We start from the raw sequence: 26,056 nt of genomic DNA, 5'->3' as shown, positions 1-26,056 counted from the left end.
TTATTTTGGGTTTCATTACACTCTCTTTTATACACCTCACCCAATCAATATTGGTATAATTGAGAATGAGGCAAGTATCAACAACGGAACTTGAATGTTTTCATCTTCGGCCAAGTTGAAATTGCGCACCTTGCAGATTCCCCGGTCGGTTTGAATAATTCGCAATCCGGCGATATCGACCTCGTTCGATTTCTCAACGGACAGTGTATCGCATCGCATTTTAGATGTAACTGATCGCTGTAGTATGGACAATCACTTTTGATTACTAGTATACTACTCAAAACAAAATTCGGTCTTATGGAACTTATCATGTTCCTAATTTTGACATATTCTGAACCTTAATAATCCATTCGTTTTTGAAGACATCTACAAATTTAGATAAACGGAATCAACTACTAAATATTTTGTTGAAATCATATCGAGGTTGCTTGTACTGTTAATTTTGGCAAATAGACCACTTTGTTCAAAATTGTCGAAGTACTGGAAGTGTCGAACAAGGTATTTTTGTAGCGTGTGGAAAGATTAGCATCCCAAAGGAAAACTTTGCGAAAGTCCGTAAATTTCATAAGTCACACCATGGACGAACTATTTTACATGATTCAAGTGCACGAGCACAGAAGTAGCGGATGATCCCATGTCACCTGTTTTTTGCTGGAATTGGTCGGATGACATCATGTACAGCATAGTGCTTTGGTCTACTTACCTGACGAATATAATATACTGAGTCCATAACTATGATTGCAGAAACGAATATATACAGATATACAGTAACAGTTCTCACAACGAATTTTAAAGCTGTAACAATTTCAACACAGTCCTTTAGCATGTTTTGTTATCTTTAATCCATCATCGCCTTTACAAACAAATAAGTTAGGATCCTTTTTGAAAAAGTCATTAGAACTGAGGGCAGGGCCGGGACTCTTAACAACTTGTTTGTTGTTAAAAAAATTGATGCTGTTGTTATTGTGTATTTTAATATGTATGTATATATGTTTATTGTGTTAATATATGTTGGTCACAAACTGTAAAGTTTATATGACAATAAAATATTTGATTTGATTTGATTTGATTTAATATATGAGTTACAGCTGTGCATCTATCACAATATGGTCACATCAGAATTCTAATACACTGAGAGCTAGTGATCTGGGCGTTTAGTTATGTCATAGAAAAAAGACCTTTTCGAAAAAATAAATGATAAAAAAAACTGATTGATATGATTGTATGACTTGTGGATATGTTTAACGGCGGGGCACACGTGACAGAAATATATATTCAGTATGAGATGGCCAATACCTTATTGTTGATAGAATTTGCTATTCCTGGAGTGTTAAAGGTTGGCCGGTTTGATATAATAATCAGAATTATGATAGCGATTGCCGGTAATTATTTAAAAACTCCCACACGGATAAGCGTTTAATTCTTCCCGCCATATGCCACTTTTTGTTTTCCGAAGGTGTTGGGCCATTCGGAACGTAACAAATGTAAACATTGGTAGGAGTAACAACGTGTGAAGTCACCGAGTGGACAATCAACGTAATATGAAATGTCACACTTTACAAAGTTAAGATGTCACTTTATATCTACTATCTTATTGTTATCTGGATAACATGTGAAGCTGATTTTAAGAATAAACCTTGTTATTCCGAGGTAAGTTGTTAATGTAAACATGCAATCAGAAAAGGGAAGGTCACGCTTTATCAACTGATCGATACGAAAACTTTATAAACTTTTTTGCGCACAAGCTCTAAAAAAAATCTTTTTATCAGTCCAAATGATTTTTTGAAAGCAGTTTAATATTTAGTATTAATTAAAAACTATCCGTGTTATACTGTACAATGCTGTCATGTACATGGAATATCGTGGAAAAACCCTAATCGTAAAGTTTTCAGAATGATAAGCCACTACTATCATAATCTATAAATAGGAAAAGCTTTATCTCGCGTTTTATATTTGATTATAGCAATAACGCCACGAATTACCACAAAATAAAGACGTTACAACCCCCCCCCCCCCCCCTCATCCCAATAAAAAAACAAAACAAAACAAACCCAACCCAAACCCCAAAACAAACGTTAGAAAAAACCATAAACAAATATGTTATTGTATTCAAATTCTTATTATTAGTATGGATTTAATCCAACAGTTTTCTAATTGTGGCTGCCAGATAAGAAAAAAAAGAAGAGAACAGCTGGCCAGCAATGTATTCCTTTAAAAAGAAGAGAAAAAAAATAATATTTGGATTGACTCACTCTCAGTGATTGTGTTCTCTTGATTTCTTGTTTGGTTATATTAAGACCTAGACATATTATTCTCTTGTTTCTGAATCCATTTTTTTTTTTTATTTATTGAAGAATTATGCAATACTTTACATTGAATATAATAATGTTTGCTTTGGTGATTTTATATTGAATTTCAATGAAGAACATATAACTCGAATTATATTCATGCATGAATGAGTAGAAGTATCTACCTTATTGTCAAATATAAATATACATTTTCTAATTAAGTTTTGTGCATTAAACGATTGCAGCCTTTAGCTTTTATACATTTGTATGGACATCCAGAAACTGTCAACGTTTTAGAGTTGATTTCAAATGGGATTTGACTTGGTACATCAATTTTCAAGAAACTTAAATTATTGTTATCCATCCTTGTTCATCCAATAATCCTTTAAGATCCCTGTGATTGTTTTTGATAAACTTCACATACCTTGAATAAAATTTAAGAATTTAAGAAAATCAGGGGAGCAACTAGGAATGTGACAACAGTATGTCATGTATGTATTGATGGTTCTCTAATATAAAACATTTTTAAAGTATAAAAATTTTTGAGGATGTCAAAAAAAATTTGTCTGCTTAGAATTAAACAAATATAACATGCACCAATGTATGAAGATGATTTACACACCATTTGGATTTTTCTCAAGGTACATGTATGGTAATTTTTTTCATTTGAATTGTTTTCACATTTTATCATATGAGTCCCTACATTGTATCACTAACTAAGTTAACGTTATAATGTGTCTGTTAACAATGGTTAAAGGATACATAAAAACTGAAGCCTGCATGTATATATGCTTATTGAATCAGCATTTATACTCTGGAAGATAGTTGTCTGATTTTGTAAATCGTTTGTCTGGCTAAAAAAAAAATGATTAAAGGACTACTTCGAAAACTTTATGAAAATATGTCATATTCATACATATATTCATGATGGATACTGTAGGTATTAATGGTGATGCATTACAAGAACCTGAATAATTATCAATATAGTTAAACAGTTTAAATATGTGTTGTCCTCTACCAAAAAGATTTTTACTTTGACTTTAGTACTAGTTTACCTTGAGTTTAAAAAAACATTTTAGTTTTATTATATCCACTCGAAAATTAAATCAGACAATAAATAAAAGAAAGGATGTTTGTTATCTGAAATTTAACCTGATTTCAATTATTGATTAGTACAAATGTAATATTCAATACAGTATGTTTTAGGGGGTGGGAAGGGGGGTTGTAGATTTTGCCTGTTAAGGGGGAGGTATGTTGTGAACATACATGTAGATGATCCTGATAAACCATACTGAGATTTTCGTGCTGGCACATGTAATAAGAAGTGATTATGTATGTTATATGGAACATCCATCTGGTTATTTCTGATTTTCTCTGTTTAACCCTAAGGGTAGCTCATATTTAGAATACATGATGAATGACGATGAAAATTTCAGTGTCATTTGTCTCACAAAGCAGCTAAAAATGGAAGCTTGTGGGATTAAGGTAATTCCTATCCTAAAATAATAGTTTAATACATTAAATATATTGTAATTGATAAACCATTAAAACTTAACATAAAAAAGTAATTAGATTACACACCATTAGCCGATATATTTGATACTGAAAATAAACTGTTGCTTTGTTTATGTTTGCATATTTTATTCGCCCATTATTCAGATTTCAATGATGACAATGCTATAAAGGTACCGTTTTGTTGTTAGCATTAGTATTGATTTGATGTAAAGTAAATACTGATGGTTACAAAAAAAAACAAATTTAAAGATCGTGGGATTCTAAAATTACTGAAGCATATCCAAATTGGATATATCAAATAAAATATAATTACCCAAGTGAGGGTAAATATTTTTTGTGGTTAAAATAACTTCTTAATCAAATTAGAACAAGTTCTATCCTGTTAGTACTATTTTTAAAGTTTTAATGTAAATTTTGCCTGAAAATTAAAGGGATCAATGACAATAATGTACTTTACATTCAATATCAGAAAACTCATATGGAAATTAGTAGAATAAGTCAAGGGATAGTAAGATGAAGCACAACAAATTTTCCAGAAATGATAATAATAATAATAATTTAAAGAGGGTTAGCTTTTAGCTTTAAAACTGATATTCCTTCAGGCCTCATACACTGAAATATTTGTTTTTTTACATTCCGTCGGCAGCGACGGTGTCCACAAATATTCACTGTGTGGTTAAAGTTTTTGAAATTTTTAATAAATTTCTTAAACTATATTACTGGATTTCTACCAAACTTGGACAGAAGCTTGTTTATGATCATAAGATAGTATCCAGGAGTAAATTTTGTAAAAATAAAAATCCATTTTTTCTGTATTTTACTTATAAATGGACTTAGTTTTTTCTGCTGGGAAACATTACATTCACTCTGTAGTTATAGTTTTTAGAATTTTAATAACTTTCTGAAACTATCCTTGGTTTGTACCAATCTTGGACAGAAGCTTGTTTATGATCATATGATAGTATCCAGAAGTATATTTTGTAAAAAAATAAATCCATTTTTTCCGTATTTTACTTTTAAATGGACTTAGTTTTTCTGTGGGGAAACATTACATTCACTCTGTGGTTAAAGTTTTTAAAATTTTAATAACTTTCTTAAACTATCCTGGGTTTGTACCAAACTTGGACAGAAGCTTATTTATGATCATATAAAGATAGTATCCAGAAGTAAATTTTTTAAAAAGATAACTCCATTTTTCTGTTTTTATACGACAAATTTTTCGTCGTATATTGCTATCACGTTGTCGTTGTCGTCATCGTCGTCATCATCGTCGTCCGAATACTTTTAGTTTTCGCACTCTAACTTTAGTAAAAGTGAATAGAAATCTATGAAATTTTAACACAAGGTTTATGACCACAAAAGGAAGGTTGGTATTGATTTTGGGAGTTTTGGTCCCAACATTTTAGGAATTAGGGGCCAAAAAGGGCCCAAATAAGCATTTTCTTGGTTTTCGCACTATAACTTTAGTTTAAGCTAAGGCCACACCAATTTGATTCCTTGTTCGACGGACCCGCCCGCACCTATTTTTTTCAAAACAGATTTTTTTATTTTTTTTATATTCCCGCTTCCCGCATCCGGATATGAAATCATGTCCATTTCCCGCACCGTTTTTTTTGTAAATATTATATGAAAATCTCAACATTTGTTTTTTAAAATCACAGTCTAGCCTGTATATAACGATTTTAAACCTATCAGCACCCCACAACACTGTAAATATCTGCGAGAATATTTGTTTCGGCATGAAACCAATTTATTCCAAGCGTGAGTGCTCCGATATAAATAGAAATACAAGTACAGAACAAAACGTTGGTTTCTTTCCCCCTAACTTATATTCCCTATAAAAAAATGTTCGTTGTTAAAATAAAGTTCAAAGAACTTCTGAAGGATTTGCCTTCAACTGCAATTATAATGTATGCTGACGGTCATACCCGCTGCAGGTTTGTGCACCTGTCCTGGTTGATTCAGAGACCTGTCGTTCAGCAGTTATCGTTTGTTGATGTGGTTCATTGGTATTTTCCCGTTTGGAAATATAATTTAGATCGTTGGTTTTCCTGTTCGAATTGTGTACATTAGGCCTACTAAGTTGTGGTCTGATATAGCTTGCTGGTTGGTCTTGATCAAAGCACTGTGTAAAAGGCCGTACTTTGACCTATGTTTGTTATTATCAGGTTGGGACCAACCCTCCCTCAGACAAGGGCCTTGAAGCGGTCATTTTACCATGTTTACTGTTCAGTCTGTTGTAGAAATGAAAATAGAAAATTTATACTAAGGATTTGCACAGTGCTACTTTACAAAACCTTTGACAACTTAGAATTTTTTACTCAAAAAGAGGAGAAATACATTATATTTTAAACAACTTTTCTAAAAGAGGGATGGGTCCACTTATTTAAATTATATTAAACTGTTAAAGTAAATGTGTTAACATGGTTAAAGTCCAGGAATATTACAAAATTCTTGGACATATTTTGACCATTTAATACCAAATATTATAGTTCTTTGGGAAAATATAAGCCCTTTTGTATTTTTTTTTTTACTCAAAAATATATTATAACTTTTATATTTTGAACCCTCATAAAAGGGATATTCATAACATTAAGGGGTTGTTCTGAACCTGATTATGACTTGGATGGAGAATTGTCTCATTGTCAGTCACACATACATAGACCAGATTTAATTATTCAATTATTTCTTGTTGAACAGGGAAAAAATACTTCATAAATTAAAGAAATGTCAAGATACAAGTGATAAATCAAGTTTTAATATAGTCAAAACCTACTATTTTATTTTTACAAAAAAAAATTATAATCGCTCGCCTTTACTTTTTAAGCTTTGCCTCAAAAATTTGCAAATTAAATATTTTTTTATTGAAATTTTCAAATCACTCGCTCGCCCCAATTTTTAGAGTCCAAAAATCCGTAGAACAAGAAATTAAATTGGTGTGGCCTAATAGAAATCTATGAAATTTTGATACAAGGTTTATGACCACAAAAGAAAGGTTGGGATTGATTTTGGGAGTTTTGGTTTCAACAGTTTAGGAATTGGGGGCCAAAAAAGGGCCCAAATAAGCATTATTCTTGGTTTTCGCACAATAACTTTAGTTTAAGTCAATAGAAATCAATGAAATTTAAACACAATGTTTATGACCACAAAAGGAAGGTTGGTATTGATTTTGGGAGTTAAGTTCCCAACAGTTTAAGAATTAGGGGCCAAAAAGGGACCCAACAAAGCATTTTTCTTGGTTTTTGCACCATAACGTTAGTCTAAGTAAATAGAAATCTATGAAATTTAAACACAAGGTTTATGACTATAAAAGGAAGGTTGGTATTGGTTTTGGGAGTTTTGGTCCCAACAGTTTAGGAATAATGGGCCCAAAGGGTCCAAAATTAAACTTTGTTTGATTTCATCAAAATTGAATAATTGGGGTTCTTTGATATGCCGAATCTAACTGTGTATGTAGATTCTTAACTTTTGGTCCCGTTTCAAATTGGTCTACATTAAGGTCCAAAGGGTCCAAAATTAAACTTAGTTTGATTTTGACAAAAAATGAATTGGTTGGGTTCTTTGATATGCTGAATCTAAAAATGTACTTAGATTCTTGATTATTGGCCCAGTTTTCAAGTTGGTCCAAATCGGGGTCCAAAATTAAACTTTGTTTGATTTCATCAAAAATTGAATAAACGGGGTTCTTTGATATGCCAAATCTAACTGTGTATGTAGATTCTTCATTTTTGGTCCTGTTTTCAAATTGGTCTACATTAAAGTTCAAAGGGTTCAAAATTAAACTTAGTTTGATTTTAACAAAAATTGAAATCTTGAGGTTCTTTGATATGCTGAATCCAAACATGTACTTAGATTTTTGATTATGGGTCCAGTTTTCAAGTTGGTCCAAATCAGGATCTAAAACTATTATATCAAGTATTGTGCAATAGCAAGTCTTTTCAATTGCACAGTATTGCGCAATGGCAAGAAATATCTAATTGCACAATATTGTGAAATAGCAATTTTTTTTTTAATTAGAGTTATCTTTCTTGGTCCAGAATAGTAAGCAAGAAATATCTAATTACACAATATTGTGCAATAGCAAGATTTTTTTTAATTGGAGTTATCTTTCTTTGTCCAGAATCAACTTAAATCTTTGTTATATACAATATACAATGTATATTCACTTTTTACTACCAACTGATAAATTAAAATAATCTTTACCATTCAGTGATAACAAGCAGTTTTTTTACATCTTAATATTTTATTATGTATTTAAATGAGTAGTTATTGCTGCAAACTCCATTAGAAATTTTGATTTGATTAGTTTTGGAATAAGGGAAAGGGGGATGTGATTAAAAAAATTGGGTTCAATTTTTCTCATTTGAAATTTCATAAATAAAAAGAAAATTTCTTCAAACATTTTTTTGAGAGGATTAACATTCAACAGCATAGTGAATTGCTCTAAGAGAAAACAAAAATTTTAAGTTCATTAGAACACATTCATTCTGTGTCAGAAACCTATGCTGTGTCAACTATTTAATCACAATCCAAATTTAGAGCTGAATCCAGCTTGAATGTTGTGTCCATACTTGCCCCAACCGTTCAGGGTTCAACCTCTGCGGTTGTATAAAGCTATGCCCTGCAGAGCATCTTGTTTACTTTTAAACGGACTTCTTCCAGTTAGCATTACATACAGTCTGCAGTTAAAGTTTTCAAAACATTTATTAGATTCATTAACTATCCTAGATTTTTACCAAACTTGGACAGATCATAAGATAGCTAGTATCAAGAGGAATATTTTTATTGATTTTTTTCCTCGTTTTTGTTGAGCCTGCGATTTACAGCAAAAGTAGGTGAGACACTGGGTTCCGCGGAACCCTTTCAAATATTTTGAATTGTTAGACATTTTTCATGCTTGGACCTTTTCTATATTCAAGACTATATTTTATATTTATATTTTTCTCATTGTTGAAGCGTGGGTTATAATTGCTTACTACCACTTTATTTTGACTGTTATAGTCACTTTTCTAATTTGCAGTCATACCACATCTCCTCATCTAATTAAACACCCACATTAGAAAAAGTTTTTTTTTTTTTTTTTAAATATGACGAATACATGTATATCATTTTCAAACAGGAAAACAATATGAATTCGTACAGAATTGAATAATTAAAATTATCTAAACAAAGATCAAGTGTGTGACAAATATGCATACGTGTACATGGGTGTACATATTTAATATTATACAGCATCTTAATGTTATCTGTTAAATCTTTTTTAAGAGAATTTCTACTTGAGGTTAAATCTTTATGGGATATTGGTTAAGTATTCCATGTATTCCATCAATAAGTTTGTGACTATATAGAATATTTTTCATACAACTCTATTTTAGCTTTAATTTCGGGACTTGTTATTCTTTGAAAAACTTATTCCTCAAACAATATTGGTTATTTTTTGTGTAAATTTATATGTAGTGGGTATTGGTATACCACTGAGGTAAACCACAAATTCAAATCAAATTCAACAAAGTATGAATTTTCTAAAGGATTGTATTCAGCATGTTCAGACTTTGGCAAAACCATGAGTTAAATTATCCACAGAAGTACAAGTACTCATCAATCCACAAATATTGATACCCACAAAAAAATGTATCCATAGTAACTTATAATATTATGGACAGGTACATGTAGTCAATCAAATTATATGTAATATGATCATATGGTTGCACCATTGGTCGAGTTACGAAACTCCTTCAGGATTTTTATGCCCCATTTGGGTATTATGTTTTCTAGTCTGTGTGTCTGTCCGCCTTCAGGTTAAAGTTTTTGGTTGAGGTAGTTTTCGATGAAGTTGAAGACCAATCAACATGAAACTTATAGTATGGATCAGTATGCATGTACCCTAAGATATGATTTTTCTAATTTTAAAGCCAAATTAGAGATTTTCCCCCATTTTCACGGTCCACTAAACATAGAAAATGATAGGGTGGATGGGGCATCCATGTACAAGGGACACATACTTGTTCATTTATGTCAATATATTCTAAATAGATTTACAAGTTTAGAATAATGGTAAATTACTGTTCATCTTATTAATTTATGGACACGAGGTAAGATGAGTGTTCTCAATAAATCTTCATACCTACAGTGAAAGATAAAAGAAGTCTGTATGTTGGTGGATGGACAGTCTGACAGATATTTAGATTCTAAGATGTGGGATTGAAATGTGTCATACAAGTACATGTTTATGCTGACAAACCTTGTTGATGAATAAATATTTTGTTCTTGCCAATACAACAGCTGAATTATAATGATTATGATTAAAAGAAGATTTTGTTTTGATGAACAGAGCATGTCAGAATGTTGTCAGTAACTGTTGTACAGAAAAGTTGGTGTAACTTGTGCATGTAAAGGGAAGATGTTGTCAAAAGTCACCTACAAATCTGTGTTTGATAATATAAAAAAGTGTTTATGGTAATGACAAATTGTCAAAAATATGCATGTATAACAATAAATTAAACTTAATTTATAAACTTTTCTCTGTTAAAGTTTTTATTTACTTTTGCTTGTTTTAGAAATCTTTCAGAATTGAAGATTGAAAAAGAAAAAAGAAAAAAATAATTGACTTAAAGGAAAACAATTCGCCATTAATTAAACAAAAAAAAAGTTTTTCTCTTTCTGTACTTAAAGAGTCTGATTGAAATTTTAAAATTGTGTCCTGATATTAGATCAAATACCCAATCCATGAACTAAGGTCTAAAAAGGGGTATTAACCTTACAAATAGATTATCAACTTGACCATGATTTTTCCCAGAATGTCCATATATAGTTCCAGCTCAGGTCAACCTTTATAAACTTCATAACTGAATATTGTCATAAGGGACATGAAAAAGAGTATCTTTTCTGCTGTCTTACAGTTGTTGTATCAAGTATTAAAGTTGCAGGGGCACTTGAAATCAAGATTTTTTTTTAAGTAACATATTTTTCAGCCTGCCATGTAGATATTGAGGTATTTGGTTATGAGGTATTTGGTTATAAACAAATAAATGAAAAAAAATGAAATGATTTGTTTTAAATTCCATGAATTTACAATATTGTGACCTTGTTTGATAGCCATTGGACAGGTACAATTCTACTTATTTTCAGGATTTTCTTCGTACTTTCTATGCAGATGTTAACTTTTTTTTAAATGATTTATATAAACAAACTTATTGCTGTGGTTTACCTACATTTGACTTTATTGTAGACATTGTAATGAAAATATAAGTATAGAAAAAGAGCTGAAATGCAAGTTTTTATAGGACCACAATTTTTGTTTGTTTGTATAATGCTATGATGTTGTCGTCTGAAGACACACTTGGTTTCCATACAGTAACTTTAGTTCACTGAAATAGGAAGATAATAGCTAAAATTTGTTATATAAAAAAACTAACAATTATAGTGGTTAACTGCATTGTATCATGTGGCAGAGTTTTAAATTGTATAGAAGGTTCATAGTCTGAACATGTCATTGTAAGTTATTTCAACAAGTAGTTGTATTTCCAAAAGGATTCTGGCCTTCCTTGTAATCACCTCTCATACTCACGAGGTAAAGCACCACCATATGTAGATTGAATTATTTAGGTTGTAGTATTTCATTAGCATTTAGGGGCGGATCTAGCCATTTTAAAAAAGGGGGGGTTCCTAACCCAGGATAAAAGGGGGGTTTCCAACTACATGTTCCCATTCAAATGCATTGATCGTCGAAAAAAAGGGGGGTTTCAACCCCTGGAACCCCCCTCTGTATCAGCGCCTGGCATTTCATTAGCATAGGAACAAACAGTAAATTTTTGATACATGCACTTGTATTATCATAATTGGACAACTAAAATCTTCTTCCCATGTATTTAGAAAAGATTTTTTTTTCGATTTAAAAAGAATATATTGAACTAATTTATGTTTTTATTTGAAAGATTTAGATGCCTTAAATAATAAGGTTGTTGAAAATAAATAAAATTTAAATGCCCAATAGCTATTGAAATCAAGTTTTCTGATCAATTGATATGAAAACCAATAATACTTAGGTTACTAGTTTGAATATTTTCTTTAAAGATGTCAGTCTGAATGCAGGTAGTGAAATGTGAACAATCAGGTCAATTAAAGTTTTTCAATCAGGAAGTTCTGTCAAGGTGATTCATGCAAATACATGTATCCACAAAAGCCTTTTGTTGTGAATTTGAATAATATACATTGTGTAACAATTTGTACTTTATCTTTATACATAATGCAGTCAGGTATTATGAAATAATTCTTTTTGTATAGGAACTATGAGTTTTTATGTTGCATACAATTATTTTTTTCTATAAATAAAATTGAGAATGGTAATCAGGAAAATGTGTCAAAGGACAACAATCCAACCAAGAGCAGAAAACAGGCCAAGGCCACCAATTGGTCTTCAATGTCACTAGAAAATCCCGCACTGTAGTCAGGCGTGATCTGGCCCCTAAAACAAAAAATGTGTACTAGTTCAGTAACAGTAAACTCAGAAACCTATTAACCAACCAAAATAAAAAAAAAAAAACATACAAAACTAACAGTGGACATAAGTTCCTGACTTATGACAGCGGCTAGAATGCTGCTGGGTTAAACATATTTTGTGAGGTCTCAACCATTCCTCTAAACCTGTAAAAAATGTGGAATAAACAAACACAAAGTACATATCTAATGACATAAAATAATAATTTGAACCTTGTAATTTTGTATGAGAATATTTTGGTTAGGTATTTTATCTTTTGTTGTTGTTTGAGTAAGCAAATCCTATATATTTTAAATAGTATGAAGAAATATTTACATAACATTATTTATTCATGAAGATTAGAAAATGTAGTACAAGGAAATTGGCTGAAAACACTTCATACATTTCTCCTTATTAGTCACAATAAGGTTTTCATAAGATATCTATGGTTTTGAAAGTGATATGAAGTAGGGGCAACCCCGTCATAATGAGCCCTCTCATGGGGTTTTCGACTATTTGACAACTTGGCCATTTTTTTATTGATTTTTTGATAAAAGGACTATTTTTGATTATTCAAATATTTTGTACCCTTGTTTAAAAAAAAATGAAATTATTATGTGATTAATATTGGCAAAAATTATTTGTGATAACATGAACATCCCTATGAGGGGCCTCATTTCTATTGTTTTAGGGGAACATTTCTTTTAAATTTATCAATCTTTTTTTATCTAAAACATATTGTTTTTAAAGAAAAGTCCATTTAAAGAGATACGATGTAGATGTTTGGTTATTGACATTGTTTTAATGTGTCCTTTAACTAAAACAACTTTTTTAACAGTGATATATGGTTATCACCGAATATTTGTTATAAAAGTTATGACGTAAATGTATGGTATGGTCATTGATATTGCTTTAGTGGAACATGCCTTAACTATATGTATTATAATGAATATTTATCTAAATACAATGAAGAAGGAGATAAGTGGTTCAAGTACTGAATTATGTGTGTATTTAGAAATATAAATGTAGGGACTAACCAACATTGATGAAGCAAACTAACTGTCAGCATCCTTAAATAAAGGATTGCTTGTGCGGGCTGTCATAATTATTGATAACTACATGTATGCCTCAATAAGTGGTTGTTCTTCTTTGATTGTCAGTATCTTGAGTTGAATGATGGTTCTTTATTGACTGTCAGTATTCTGTAATGAGTGATTGTTCTTTAACGACTGTCAGTATTCTGTAATGAGTGATTGTTCTTTAGTGACTGTCAGTATTCTGTAATGAGTGACTGTTCTTTATTGACTGTCAGTATTCTGTAATGAGTGATTGTTCTTTAACGACTGTCAGTATTCTGTAATGAGTGACTGTTCTTTATTGACTGTCAGTATTCTGTAATGAGTGATTGTTCTTTAACGACTGTCAGTATTCTGTAATGAGTGATTGTTCTTTATTGACTGTCAGTATTCTGTAATGAGTGATTGTTCTTTATTGACTGTCAGTATTCTGTAATGAGTGATTGTTCTTTATTGACTGTCAGTATTCTGTAATGAGTGATTGTTCTTTAGTGACTGTCAGTATTCTGTAATGAGTGATTGTTCTTTAGTGACTGTCAGTATTCTGTAATGAGTGACTGTTCTTTATTGACTGTCAGTATTCTGTAATGAGTGATTGTTCTTTATTGACTGTCAGTATACTGTAATGAGTGATTGTTCTTTATTGACTGTCAGTATTCTGTAATGAGTGATTGTTCTTTAGTGACTGTCAGTATTCTGTAATGAGTGATTGTTCTTTAGTGACTGTCAGTATTCTGTAATGAGTGACTGTTCTTTATTGACTGTCAGTATTCTGTAATGAGTGATTGTTCTTTATTGACTGTCAGTATACTGTAATGAGTGATTGTTCTTTATTGACTGTCAGTATACTGTAATGAGTGATTGTTCTTTATTGACTGTCAGTATACTGTAATGAGTGATTGTTCTTTATTGACTGTCAGTATTCTGTAATGAGTTATTGTTCTTTAGTGACTGTCAGTATTCTGTTATGAGTGATTGTTCTTTATTGACTGTCAGTATTCTGTAATGAGTGATTGTTCTTTAGTGACTATCAGTAAACTGTAATGAGTGATTGTTCTTTATTGACTGTCAGTATTCTGTAATGAGTGATTGTTCTTTATTGACTGTCAGTATTCTGTAATGAGTGATTGTTCTTTATTGACTGTCAGTATACTGTAATGAGTGATTGTTCTTTATTGACTGTCAGTATTCTGTAATGAGTGATTGTTCTTTAACAACTGTCAGTATCCTGTAATGAGTGACTGTTCTTTATTGACTGTCAGTATACTGTAATGAGTGACTGTTCTTTATTGACTGTCAGTATACTGTAATGAGTGATTGTTCTTTATTGACTGTCAGTATCCTGTAATGAGTTATTGTTCTTTATTGACTGTCAGTATCCTGTAATGAGTGACTGTTTTTTATTGACTGTCAGTATATTGTAAGTCAGGTTTGTTTATTTATTGATTGTCAGTATCCTGAAATAATTGTTTGTTCTGTATTGACTGGCAGAATCTTTTAAGAAATGATTTTACTTTGTATACTTTTTGTTTGAAGTTAATATGATTTATTTTGCTAATTTTGCTAACATGTAGTGTACATTTTTGTATTTCTGTGTAAGTGTACTTATCTGCTAACAATATTACCAAGGTTTCGTTCTTGTCTTCTTGGGGGAATAGTTGAACTTAATTTATATGCTGTTTCCCTGGTAAGAAATGGTTGTACTGTACTTTATCTTTTGTATTAAGAAGGAAATGAGATTTGTTTACATTAAGTCATAAAAAAATATGAATACATTGAATATAATTGACAATAAAAGTCAGGAAAACCTGCTACACCTTTATACATTAAAAGATCAAAATTAAAAGAGATTAATTTCTCTCTAAGCATGAGAATAAACATAATTCTCTTCAGTTATAATGATATTATATTTTGCTCTGAGATATTTGAAATGTAATGATTTTTTTCGAGATAATGTCAGCTGTACTCTGATTTCTGTTTACTCTTGCGACAAGGAGATTTATTGACATTTGTGTTGCCACCTACGATTGGATGCTCCTGAACATAAGGAGCATTAAATGCTTAATCCAATTAAATTGGTATCTGAAGTGTTTTTTCTTCCTTCTTTGCTGTAAAGTTAATGGAAAAAGTGGCATTTTAGCTTCGCTACTTGACTCCATTTAGTGTACATATGTAAAGGAAATGCTTATAGGGATCAGAATTGCAGTCATTAGCAGTTTTTTTTTTAAACCTTACGCATAAGCTAGCTAATAAGGAAGTATTATGAGAATAAGATTTGAAATAAAAACGTGATCGTTAATCTAACAGTAAATGTACAATATATATATTAGTTCTCTGTCAGTATTAAACAGGATATGATTTTACTGTATGTCTCATAATGGAAGCATACATATTTATTATTAAACAAATATGCAATTTTTCATATTTTGAGATAAACAATCATAATTCAGTGATTTTCATTTGTTTCTGTTTATCATATTTGTTATTCTTTTATTGTTGTTTACATAAATCAGGCCTTATATTTTCTTGTTTGGAATGTTTTACATTTGTAATTTCTGGGCCTTTGATAGCTTGCTACATGTATATGCAGTATGGGTTTTGCTATTTTTTTAAGGCCCTATGGGAACATATAGTTGTTTAACTAGTAAGTCATTTAGTCTGTAGAGAAGAATTGTCTCATTAACAATCATATGACATCTTTTCATTTTCATAAAAATGAATGATATAAACATTAAATTGTTTGTAAATATTTGACAAATTTTATGAAGTTGTAAATATTTGACAGATTTTATGAAGTAGACTGGTTGCAATGCCTTAGAGACAACATAAAAAAATCAATGAATGATAAAAAACTTAATTCAAATAGTTTGGGGTGGGGAGTCAAATTGCTAAAAGTTTTGTATAAATTGACATCCATTTTACATATATCCTTATTGGTCAATCATTTTTCCCCAAATTAAGTTAAGAGGGGGGTAGGAGGGTCAGTGAAAAAACTATATGAATTAAGTTTTTTATCCTTCATTGAAATTTTGATGTCGTCCCTTATCCCTTTACTAAAAATCAAAGTTGAAACATTGTCCTGATAAATACAATGATTTTTCAAGTCATCAAACTTAAAGAAAGAGTACTGGAGAACTAACTAATAATTAACTTCAGTACATGTATATTTCTGTAACATAGTTTTACATAATATTCAATATTAACTGACCTCTCTATGATAATGATGCATCAACATATACATTGATTGTAATTAAATATTTTTATCTAAGTTATGTTTTTAAAAAGTGTGACCTTCTTTTATTAATTGTCTTGTCACCATTTACATATTAGCACTTGTGTAAACGAATGATTAGGCCTTAATTAAAGAAAATGATCTACTAACTCTATTTTGTATGCCTTTCAATGCTTACCAATAAGTTTTTAATAATAGTGCATTGTGAGACACTTGCAGGTCTCCCCCATGTATTAAAGGTGAAAATAAAATATATAATGCCCACCAACTTACAAATGATCCTTCCTAGCTACCCTGTTAATCTTAAGAAGGAAGCCAATAATATTCATACCTTGATAATGACCCTTTTTTGGGGTTTAAAATATAAAAAAAAGAAGATGTGGAAGGATTGCCAATGAGACAACTCTCCACAAGAGAGAAGATGACACAGAAATTAACAACTATAGGACACTGTATGGCCTTCAACAATGAGCAAAATCCATACTGCATAGTCAGCTAGAAAGGGCCCTGAAATGACAATGTAAAACCAAGGAGGTTTAATATAACCTCCTTGGTAAAACAATTCAAACGAGATAACTTACCCAATCTATGTACAAAAAGTGAACGAAAAACAAATATGTAACACATAAAAATAAATGGTTCATCACTTCAAATCATATCATCATAAAAAACTCTTTTCAGCGGCAAACTTATAGACCTAAAATATATTAGTACATGATATGTGAAGGGAGTTAATGCAAACTGTAGTCTTAAATTCTTATGAATTATATAAGGAGAGTATAAGTTAATTTATAACTAATTGTATTTATGTAATTACAGGCTGGCATTGGGTGTGATGTGTCTTACAGCACTAAACAAGGTAATTATAACACTGAAGAGATTCATATGTTCATACTTCGTGATTTACATTTTATATATCTATTTATCCTAAGATCACCTAAACTTACATGTTAATATGTATTCTGGGGAATACATGTAGGTCAGCATCCAGCTGAATTGAATCACTGTAAGTTACCTTTCTTATTACATTAACCCTGGTTAAGTTTATCTTCACTTCTCATTCTCAGTCTGATATTAAAAGAAATACAAGAAAAAGAAGATGTGGTGTGATTGCCAATGAGACATCTCTCCATAAGAGACCAAACTGAAGGATGGAGAAATTAATAACTATAGGGCACTGTACAGCCTTTAAATATGACAGTTCATTTCTCAGTAGCTATAAGTAAGAATCATCTTCAGTAAACATTCAAATATTTTTTGCATTAGGTCAACAAATGTGTCCTAAGTCAGAATGACACAAACTAGTAGGTTGCTGGTACTTATTTTCAACATTGTTAAGCTTTCGTAGAGATAGGATAGAAAATTAATATTTCTTGGTATACTTTTTGATAGTTGTCTATTTTGTGAGATGATTGGGGAAAAAATGAAAAATTTTAATTAAGTTTTTGTCGGTTAACAGTAAGAAATTTGATCAATAAATAGCTTTTTAAACTGTATGCAATGCAAATATTTGTAGAAATATAGATTGTTTGAGTGAATCATTTATACATATGACATAAGCATATAGTATTGAAGCTTTAACTATTTCCTTTGATGACAAGTTTTAAAATCTCTTTGTCTGAACTTTATTTATTTTGCTCTAAATCTTTGGAAAATAAAAAAATAAAAATTGGTAAAAAACAAACCATCTATTTAGTTTTATACACAATTATTGATATATTTTACCACAGTAACTGAAATAGGGATGAGCTATATACATGTATATAGATAAGACAGAAACCAAACAACACAAAAACTAGAGGCAATTATGGGTTATCAGTGGTTGTTGTTTGTTGATGTGGTTCATAAGTGTTTTTCTTTTTTATATAGATTAAACAGTTAGTTTTCCTGTTTGAACGGTTTTGAAAAAAATTTACAAAACTTTTTTCTCGATTTTAATGGGATGGAGAGGGGATGCGGACTATACATAGCTGCGTACTCTACACGACCAAATACAGTAGTCATTTTTGGGGCTCTTTATAGCTTGCTGTTAAGGTGTGAGCCAAGGCTCTGTGTTGAAGACCTTTCTTTTACATATTGTGACAAGGATGAAGAGTGCACTCATACATTCCACATTTCTTATATCTAACACATAGACCTCATGCAATAGTAGAAAAATGTTCAAACTATGTGTCCAGCTTTAAATAACCCACCTTCTATTAATGTTATAAATACATGTTTCAAATATTATTAAAAAAAAATCCCATCTATACCTGATGGACAGAAGATCTAGACCAAAGAATACCATCAAAGAGCATAATTTCTTGCACAGGACCAGCAAAAAATATATTGGTATTAAAAAAAATTTGATTCCCCACCTTCACTACATTGATTGATTGATGGTAGCTTAAAGCTCCTTTGATCAATGGACTGCTGTATGTAAAACATCGCCAAGAACTTTAGGTATGCTGTTTATGGCATTAGGGCAAGTAGTGACAACAATATTGTTAAAGTTTGTGATTAGGTTATACAGGCCAGACATATTTCTGTGTTTTAAATAATTTATTATGTCATTGTATCCTAGATCAAGGTTAATGTTACTTAGAAATAACTGAAATTAGTGCTATTAGTTCAGGTAACAGAATAATTACTAATTAAATTAATATGTATGGTAAATACATGTATTCCCGAAACAGAATTATTTGTTAAATGAAAAAAAATGTTCTAAAAGAGTGATTTCTTTGTGAACTCCTGTTTTGCTGACTGGACACAATGTATGGTGAATGCAGTGCTCTGAAAATGGTTATTTTGAATTGTTAGAATGGAAAGCATTTACTTCTAGCAACAGTAATTATGGGAAATCTGTGGATACAATACATAAGAAAAATTACATTTGTAAACTTTTTCACCAATTTCATAATATGTTCCACATTAGTGGCCATGGGTATGTCAGTTAAATTTCTACAACCCACTTTAGAGGAATAAAAAATGAATTACATTATTTTCCAATATTTATTAAATGTTCAAGTATCAAAATTTGTGACACCCTGATTAACTGTTCCATATCTTAAATTATTAAATGCAACACATGAAAGATATCTGTTTTTCACAACTCAATGGTCTTTACATGAATTTTATTTATCCTATATTGCTATTAGTTAATACTTCTTTTAAATTTTATAGATATTTAATATATTATATATAAGTGCAGCTTGCTGTTTGATGTGAGCCAAGGCTTCGTATGGAAGGCTGTACTTTGACCTATAATAACTTTTTTTTACAACTTGTCACTTGGATGAAGAGTTGTCTCATTTGCACTCATATCACATCTTCTTATATAGAATTAATGAAAAAAATATGAACAGAGGAAATTTCTTAAGCAGTATGCTTAATATCTTTTCAAATTTGCTCACAGTGCAGAGTTAGTTCTGTATTGGAAGTCATGACTTAATTATTTCACGATTAGCATATTTCTGCATGATTTAGATTTAATTAAGGGACTGCATTTACAAATGCAAATGTTTACAGATTTTCACCTTAGAAGAAAGAAAATAAATATGTACTGTTGCAAAATTTAAGACCAATTACCTAATTGGTTTTGAAGCATTCTATTTTCGCTATTTGTACTTAATTACCCAGGTAGGCACAATTATTTAATTGTATAGTTAAAGACATGGAAAGAGTTGAAAGAAAACAATCTAGAGAAAAGGACCCAATTTAAGGAATGATTCATGACCATGAAATTACATATACTTGAGGTAGATTAAGGCATAATTTATGAAGAAAAAAAATACCAGTAAATATATTACCAAAAGATTGAGTAGAAATCCAGTGTAGAAAACAATAGTTTAATGTGTAGCATGCTAAATATCTAATAATGTGAGATTTGGAATGCTTATCTAGCTAGATCTTTAGTTTTTTTTAGCTCACCTGGCCCAAAGGATGTTTTTTCCATCATTTTGTTTGACCTTTGACTGAATAGATAGAAGCTAAATTTGTAAAATATGTACATGTTAAGTTTTATTACTTTGCTGATGGTTATATTTCAAAATAATTTTGAAATGTCAAAGTTTTCATTAAAACCCAATGGAAAACTTTATTTTTTCTACCTTTTCCATCATTTGTGTTTTCCATTTACCAGCAGAGAAAAACAAACCATGTAGAAAGTATTCTACATTAGCTGTTCGATATAAAGATATTGATATTTTATGCTCTGAAAGTCACCAAAGAATTCAGCTTGCTATTTGCTTCTTGCATTCAGACATGGACTGCAGGAGAAAGTGTTTGAAATTAGAATTTTAAAAAGAATTGATCCATTTATGGACATGCACCACCATGGTTTAGTAGTCAGGAATTTACAGTAAAATAGGGTTTAGGGACTGAAAACTGGTTTTTGAAAATCCACCTTTTTGAACATGTGGTCATTGAAGATAACTGGCAATCATACCACATCTTTTTTTATTTTTATAAGTGCTCCTATTTGTAATTCTGCACACAACTTGTAAACAAAAATCAATGTCAGGAGGAGAGAGTCTCAAATACAAAATAATTAACATAGTAACTTTTATGTTTCAAAAAAATAATGTTATCATGTATATTTTGTAGAATGTGCAAGTTTATCAGCTCAATTTCCGGAACTCTACCAGAGAGAGGATGGACTTTATCCAGACAAACCTAGCTTGTTTGATTTGATACCAATTGAAGAAAAATGGACGGACAAAAATTCAGGCAAACATTATATGTATCCTGGAGTAAATGTTACTTTTAAAGTTCCACCAAATGGTATGATATATTTTCTTTAACAGTCACAAGCTGTAAAAAACCTATTGTACCAAGACATATATATTGAGCAAAATTAATGAGGGGTGTACTTAAGTTGCATACCTGTAGCCAGGGTGTTTGTACAAACCCCCCTTTGAAAACAAATAAGCACTGTCTGTTTGAATTGTGACTGCTAAATTTGAGTTTGTGAGTCCCAATAGCAACCCCCCCAATTTGGATACCCTCACATTATGTATATGTATATATTGATAGGTTTATAATTTTTTTAGCTCACCTGACCTGAAAGGTCAAGTGAGCTTTTCTCATCACTTGGCGTCCGTCGTCGTAAACTTTTACAAAAATCTTCTCCTCTGAAACTACTGGGCCAAATTCTACCAAACTTGGCCACAATCATCCTTGGGGTATTTAGTTTAAAAAAATGTGTGGCGTGACCCGTCAAACCAACCAAGATGGCCGCCATGGCTAAAAATAGAACATAGGGGTAAAATGCAGTTTTTGGCTTATAACTCAAAAACCAAAGCATTTAGAGCAAATCTGACATGGGTTAAAATTGTTAATCAGGTCAAGATCTATCTGCCCTGAAATTTTCAGACGAATCGGACAACCTGTTGTTGGGTTATTTTAAGGAAATTTTGCAGTATTTGGTTATTATCTTGAATACTATTATAGATAGAGATAAACTATAAACAGCAATAATGTTCAGCAAAGTAAGACCTACAAATAAGTCAACATGACCAAAATTGTCAGTCGACCCCTTAAGGAGTTATTGCCCTTTATAGTCAATTTTTAACAACTTTTCGTAAATTTTTTTAACTTTTCTAAAAATCTTCTTCTCTAAAACTACTTGGCCAAATTTAACCAAACTTGGCCACAATTATCATTGTGGTTTATAGTTTAAAAACTGTGTCCAATGACCCAGCCTACCAAACAAAATGGCCGACATGGCTAAAATTAGAACAAAGTGGTAAAATGCAGTTTTTGCTTTATATCTTTAAAACTAAGACATTTAGAGCAAATCTTTCAAGATTCAAATGTCCTTCAGAATAAGATATATCCCCTCACAAATTTTCAGTTGAATCGGACAACCTGTTGTTGGGTTGCTGCCCTAAAATTGGTGATTTTAAGGAAATTTTGCAGTTTTTGGTTATTATCTTGAATACTATTATAGATAGAGATAAACTGTAAACAGCAATAATGTTCAGCAAAGTAAGATCTTCAAATAAGTCGGCATGATAAAAATTGTTAGAGGACCCCTTAAGGAGTTATTGCCCTTTATGGTCAATATTGAACAACTTTTCGTCATTTTCGTAACTTCGTAACTTTCGTAAAAAATTTCTAAAACTACTTGGCCAAATTTAACCAAACTTGGCCACAATCATAATACTAGGGTATCTTTTAAAAAAAAAAATGTCTTATGACCCTGCCTACCAACGAAGATGGCCCACATCAGTAAACACATTAACAGGTGAGCAATACAGGCTCTTGAGAGAATTTAGTTTATAAATTGAGACTATCCCAAATGTTCGACTGTATAATTCCCCTCTGAGCATCATATTCCGCTCTGAAGATCGGGACTTCATCATGCGATGATATGCAACATTAATGTTCATTATGGGTCAAAAGGTTTGACAAATGAATCGAAAAAGAAAAAAAATGTAAGAAACTAGCTTGGAGCTCTTTCTCTTTTACCTAAATAGTTCTCCATTGATTTTGATAGTTGTTCTATGAAAGTTTTTTTTTTATCAATATCTTAATGAGCTATAAACAATAAAAAAAAATAGGGAAGGAATACTCCTTTGAAATATATGAAACATTGTTGTATCTATCAATTGTATTCTGTAATCTTGTTTTAATTAAATTAATATTTTTTTTTTTATAAATTTAGCAAGTTTCAAGACTGTGAAAGGATTTGAGCTGATAGGAAGAACAACCAATCCAGATGAAACTAGATGTTTTGTTTTCTCTTTTAATGGTTCTCTGTTGAATGCAAGTACAAAAGATGTAAGTTTAATAAAATTAAGAAAGGAAATGAGGAATGTGTCAAAGGGACAACAAACCGACCATAGAGCAGTCAACAGCCGAAGGTCACCAATGGGTCTTCAGTGTAAAGACTCTCCCTTGACTAAATGTCTGTATGGGCCATTCATGATTAATTTTATCTATTTCTTTATGATATTTCAGTAAATTATTAACCTTAATCTCAGACTAATATTCTTAAACTTAGTAACTTTTGAAGGATCATTTTCAACTGACCATTATTATTAATATAGAGTCTTATAAAATTTCTCAGAAGTATTTATCATGTCTACAAAAATTTCTATCCTATGACTTTGGCTTAAATTATACTTTTATAAACAAATAAAATCAAGACTTGAGTAGTTTTCAAGATTATGACTATCCAATATATATGTAAAGTATGATGGTCACTCTAAAGTGAGATGGTCTACGCTAAAGTGCGATTCCTCCATAAGCTAAAGTCTGATGGTATGCGAAAGTATAGACGTAAGAAACGTAGATGGATTTTGAGGTTAACAGTCATTTATTCAACTCAAAAATGTACATGCTGGAAGATATATTTCAGTATCAACTGTCATGTCCATGACTTAATTAATACAAACCTATCCGTGCTTTGTCGGCTGAATCAAATGTGTTCATTTTTTAGGGGTGCTCAGTCCCTGTTAAAATATTGTGAGTTTTATGGAAAAGTTAAGTTTGTAAAATAAAGGTGCATGCTTTCAAATTCATATGTAAATTATAGATTGTCAACTAAATCACTAGTTTGTACATTGTAGGAAAATATAACATGTACATGTACGAAAAAGGAGAAAACTTAGACATCTCTTTTCTCACGCAATTTATTAAAAGCTTATACAAATAAATGTTAAACATTCTGACAATGAACAAATTTTGTATGTGTAATTTACAATGGGGCCTGCAAGGGAGGTGTTCAAATAATTGATAGACTGTGTGAACGGTAAGCTACACCAATGATCCAAATATTTGATGACCGGATAGTTAAAAAATAATTTCCATGAAATATAGTATTTTGTTACCTAAATTACCTTTTTAGCAATAAAAACATGGTCGGTCTTAAAAATTTAGTAACAATCACTTAAGCCACAAATATTTATAAAGCCTATTACATAATTATAGCTTAGCATTCTAGCTTTTGCAAAAAGACAATTTTTTAACATCCATGTACTTTCACGTTTTTAGCCCTACAATCTAACACTTTTGGTCAACAACAGCCATTGCACTTTAGCATGAGACACCAGCGTACTTTAGCGTAGACCATCAAACTTTAGCGTGACCATCACACTTTAGAGTACCATTGCACTTTAAAGTCCTACATATATATTGTACATGTAGTTAAGTTTCTATTTTATTTTTTAGGGAGAAATCCAGTTTAGAATCTGGGCCATAATTGTACAGATTGAGACATTCTTTGATTTTGAAGTGTTTAGTCTTCCTAAGCCTCCTGAGAATGAACTTGATGGAATGTCTATAACAAAGACTGTTACAATGAATCCTAGATTTGGTTAGTAAACAATAGGATCTTACACTGTTTACAGTCAAAGGAAAGAAAACATTTTGTTGAGTCTGCATCTACATTTAGTTATAGTCAATGGTTGGAGCTTTTGCTATCTAATTAAAATTGAATCTTCATGCTCACTCACTTTTTATGATTGGTCACTGCGGAGATCTAAATTTAATTAGATTGGAGATTTTGTTTAGCCTCAACAAAGTCTAGAACAGCATGCTGTTTCTAGAGTTTGCATCACAAATGTATTAGTATACTATATATACTAGTGGTTAGTGAAAGAAATTTGATATGCATTTGTTTAAGAATCGGCAAATCTCATTGCCATGGAGATCATTTGGTCCAGCCCTCTAAGTCAGGGTCTATTGACTTTGAAACTTTTGCATATTTTACATGATTAAGTTTGCGATTGGAACAGTTTAAGTATAACCACTAAGGTTAAGTCAATATTTAGTATTCAGTTGTAAGTATTATCATTGACACATCTCATTTCTAATGTAGATATTGTTAACACATGTTAGTTACACCAATATATTTATTGCAATGACTATGAGCTATGAAAAACAAAAGAGTTCTTTACAAAGTCACTAGAGTTATCTTTCTTGGAACATTAAATTGATCATCAACAGATATAAGTCTTACCCAAAAAAGTGTACACAAATACCAGATTATTGATACACTTCTGTGGAGCCTCTCAGTATTTTTCAGTGTTCAGCTCTACAATGATGACTTGTAAATAAAGGCACCAGTAGTATACCTATGTTCAAAACTCATAAATCATATACAAAAACAAATCTGGGTCATAAACCAGAACAGAGGGAAACACATTAAATACAAGAAAATGACGACACAACATTAAAATGTTACACACACAGAAACAAACTAAGCATTAAACAAAATCTGATGGGAATAACAAATATAACATCAAAACTAAATACATGAATTTGGGATAGAAAAGAACCGTGACACGTCTTATAATAATGTGAATTCACACTCAAATATAAGAGGAAACAAACAACACAAAAGAAACACAACGTTAAAATGAAACACACACAGAAATGAACTATAATATAACAATGACCATATTCCTGACTTAGTAACGGGTGCTTTTTTCGTACTTTGATTTACAAGTTAAGGTATGCTAATTAAGCAAGACAACTCATGCAT

General features: G+C 31.0%; 1 protein-coding gene across 1 annotated transcript in view; it reads left to right on the top strand.

Annotated features, from left to right (window-relative positions):
* Positions 1-1,488: 1,488 nt before the first annotated feature.
* LOC134716693 (uncharacterized) overlaps positions 1,489-26,056 on the top strand; it is a 30,040-nt gene continuing 5,472 nt past the window's right edge. Inside the window, exons 1-5 of the mRNA XM_063579701.1 lie at positions 1,489-1,650; positions 17,407-17,446; positions 21,172-21,348; positions 23,234-23,349; positions 24,742-24,886. Coding sequence (XP_063435771.1) covers positions 1,570-1,650; positions 17,407-17,446; positions 21,172-21,348; positions 23,234-23,349; positions 24,742-24,886 — 559 coding nt within the window. The 5' untranslated portion in view covers positions 1,489-1,569. The remainder of the gene's footprint in view (positions 1,651-17,406; positions 17,447-21,171; positions 21,349-23,233; positions 23,350-24,741; positions 24,887-26,056) is intronic.

Source organism: Mytilus trossulus, chromosome 1 (assembly GCF_036588685.1).
Source record: "Mytilus trossulus isolate FHL-02 chromosome 1, PNRI_Mtr1.1.1.hap1, whole genome shotgun sequence".
NCBI classification, from domain to species: Eukaryota; Metazoa; Mollusca; class Bivalvia; order Mytilida; family Mytilidae; genus Mytilus; species Mytilus trossulus.
Note: the sequence above shows the minus strand (reverse complement) of the source record. Positions and strands in the feature narration are given on the sequence as shown.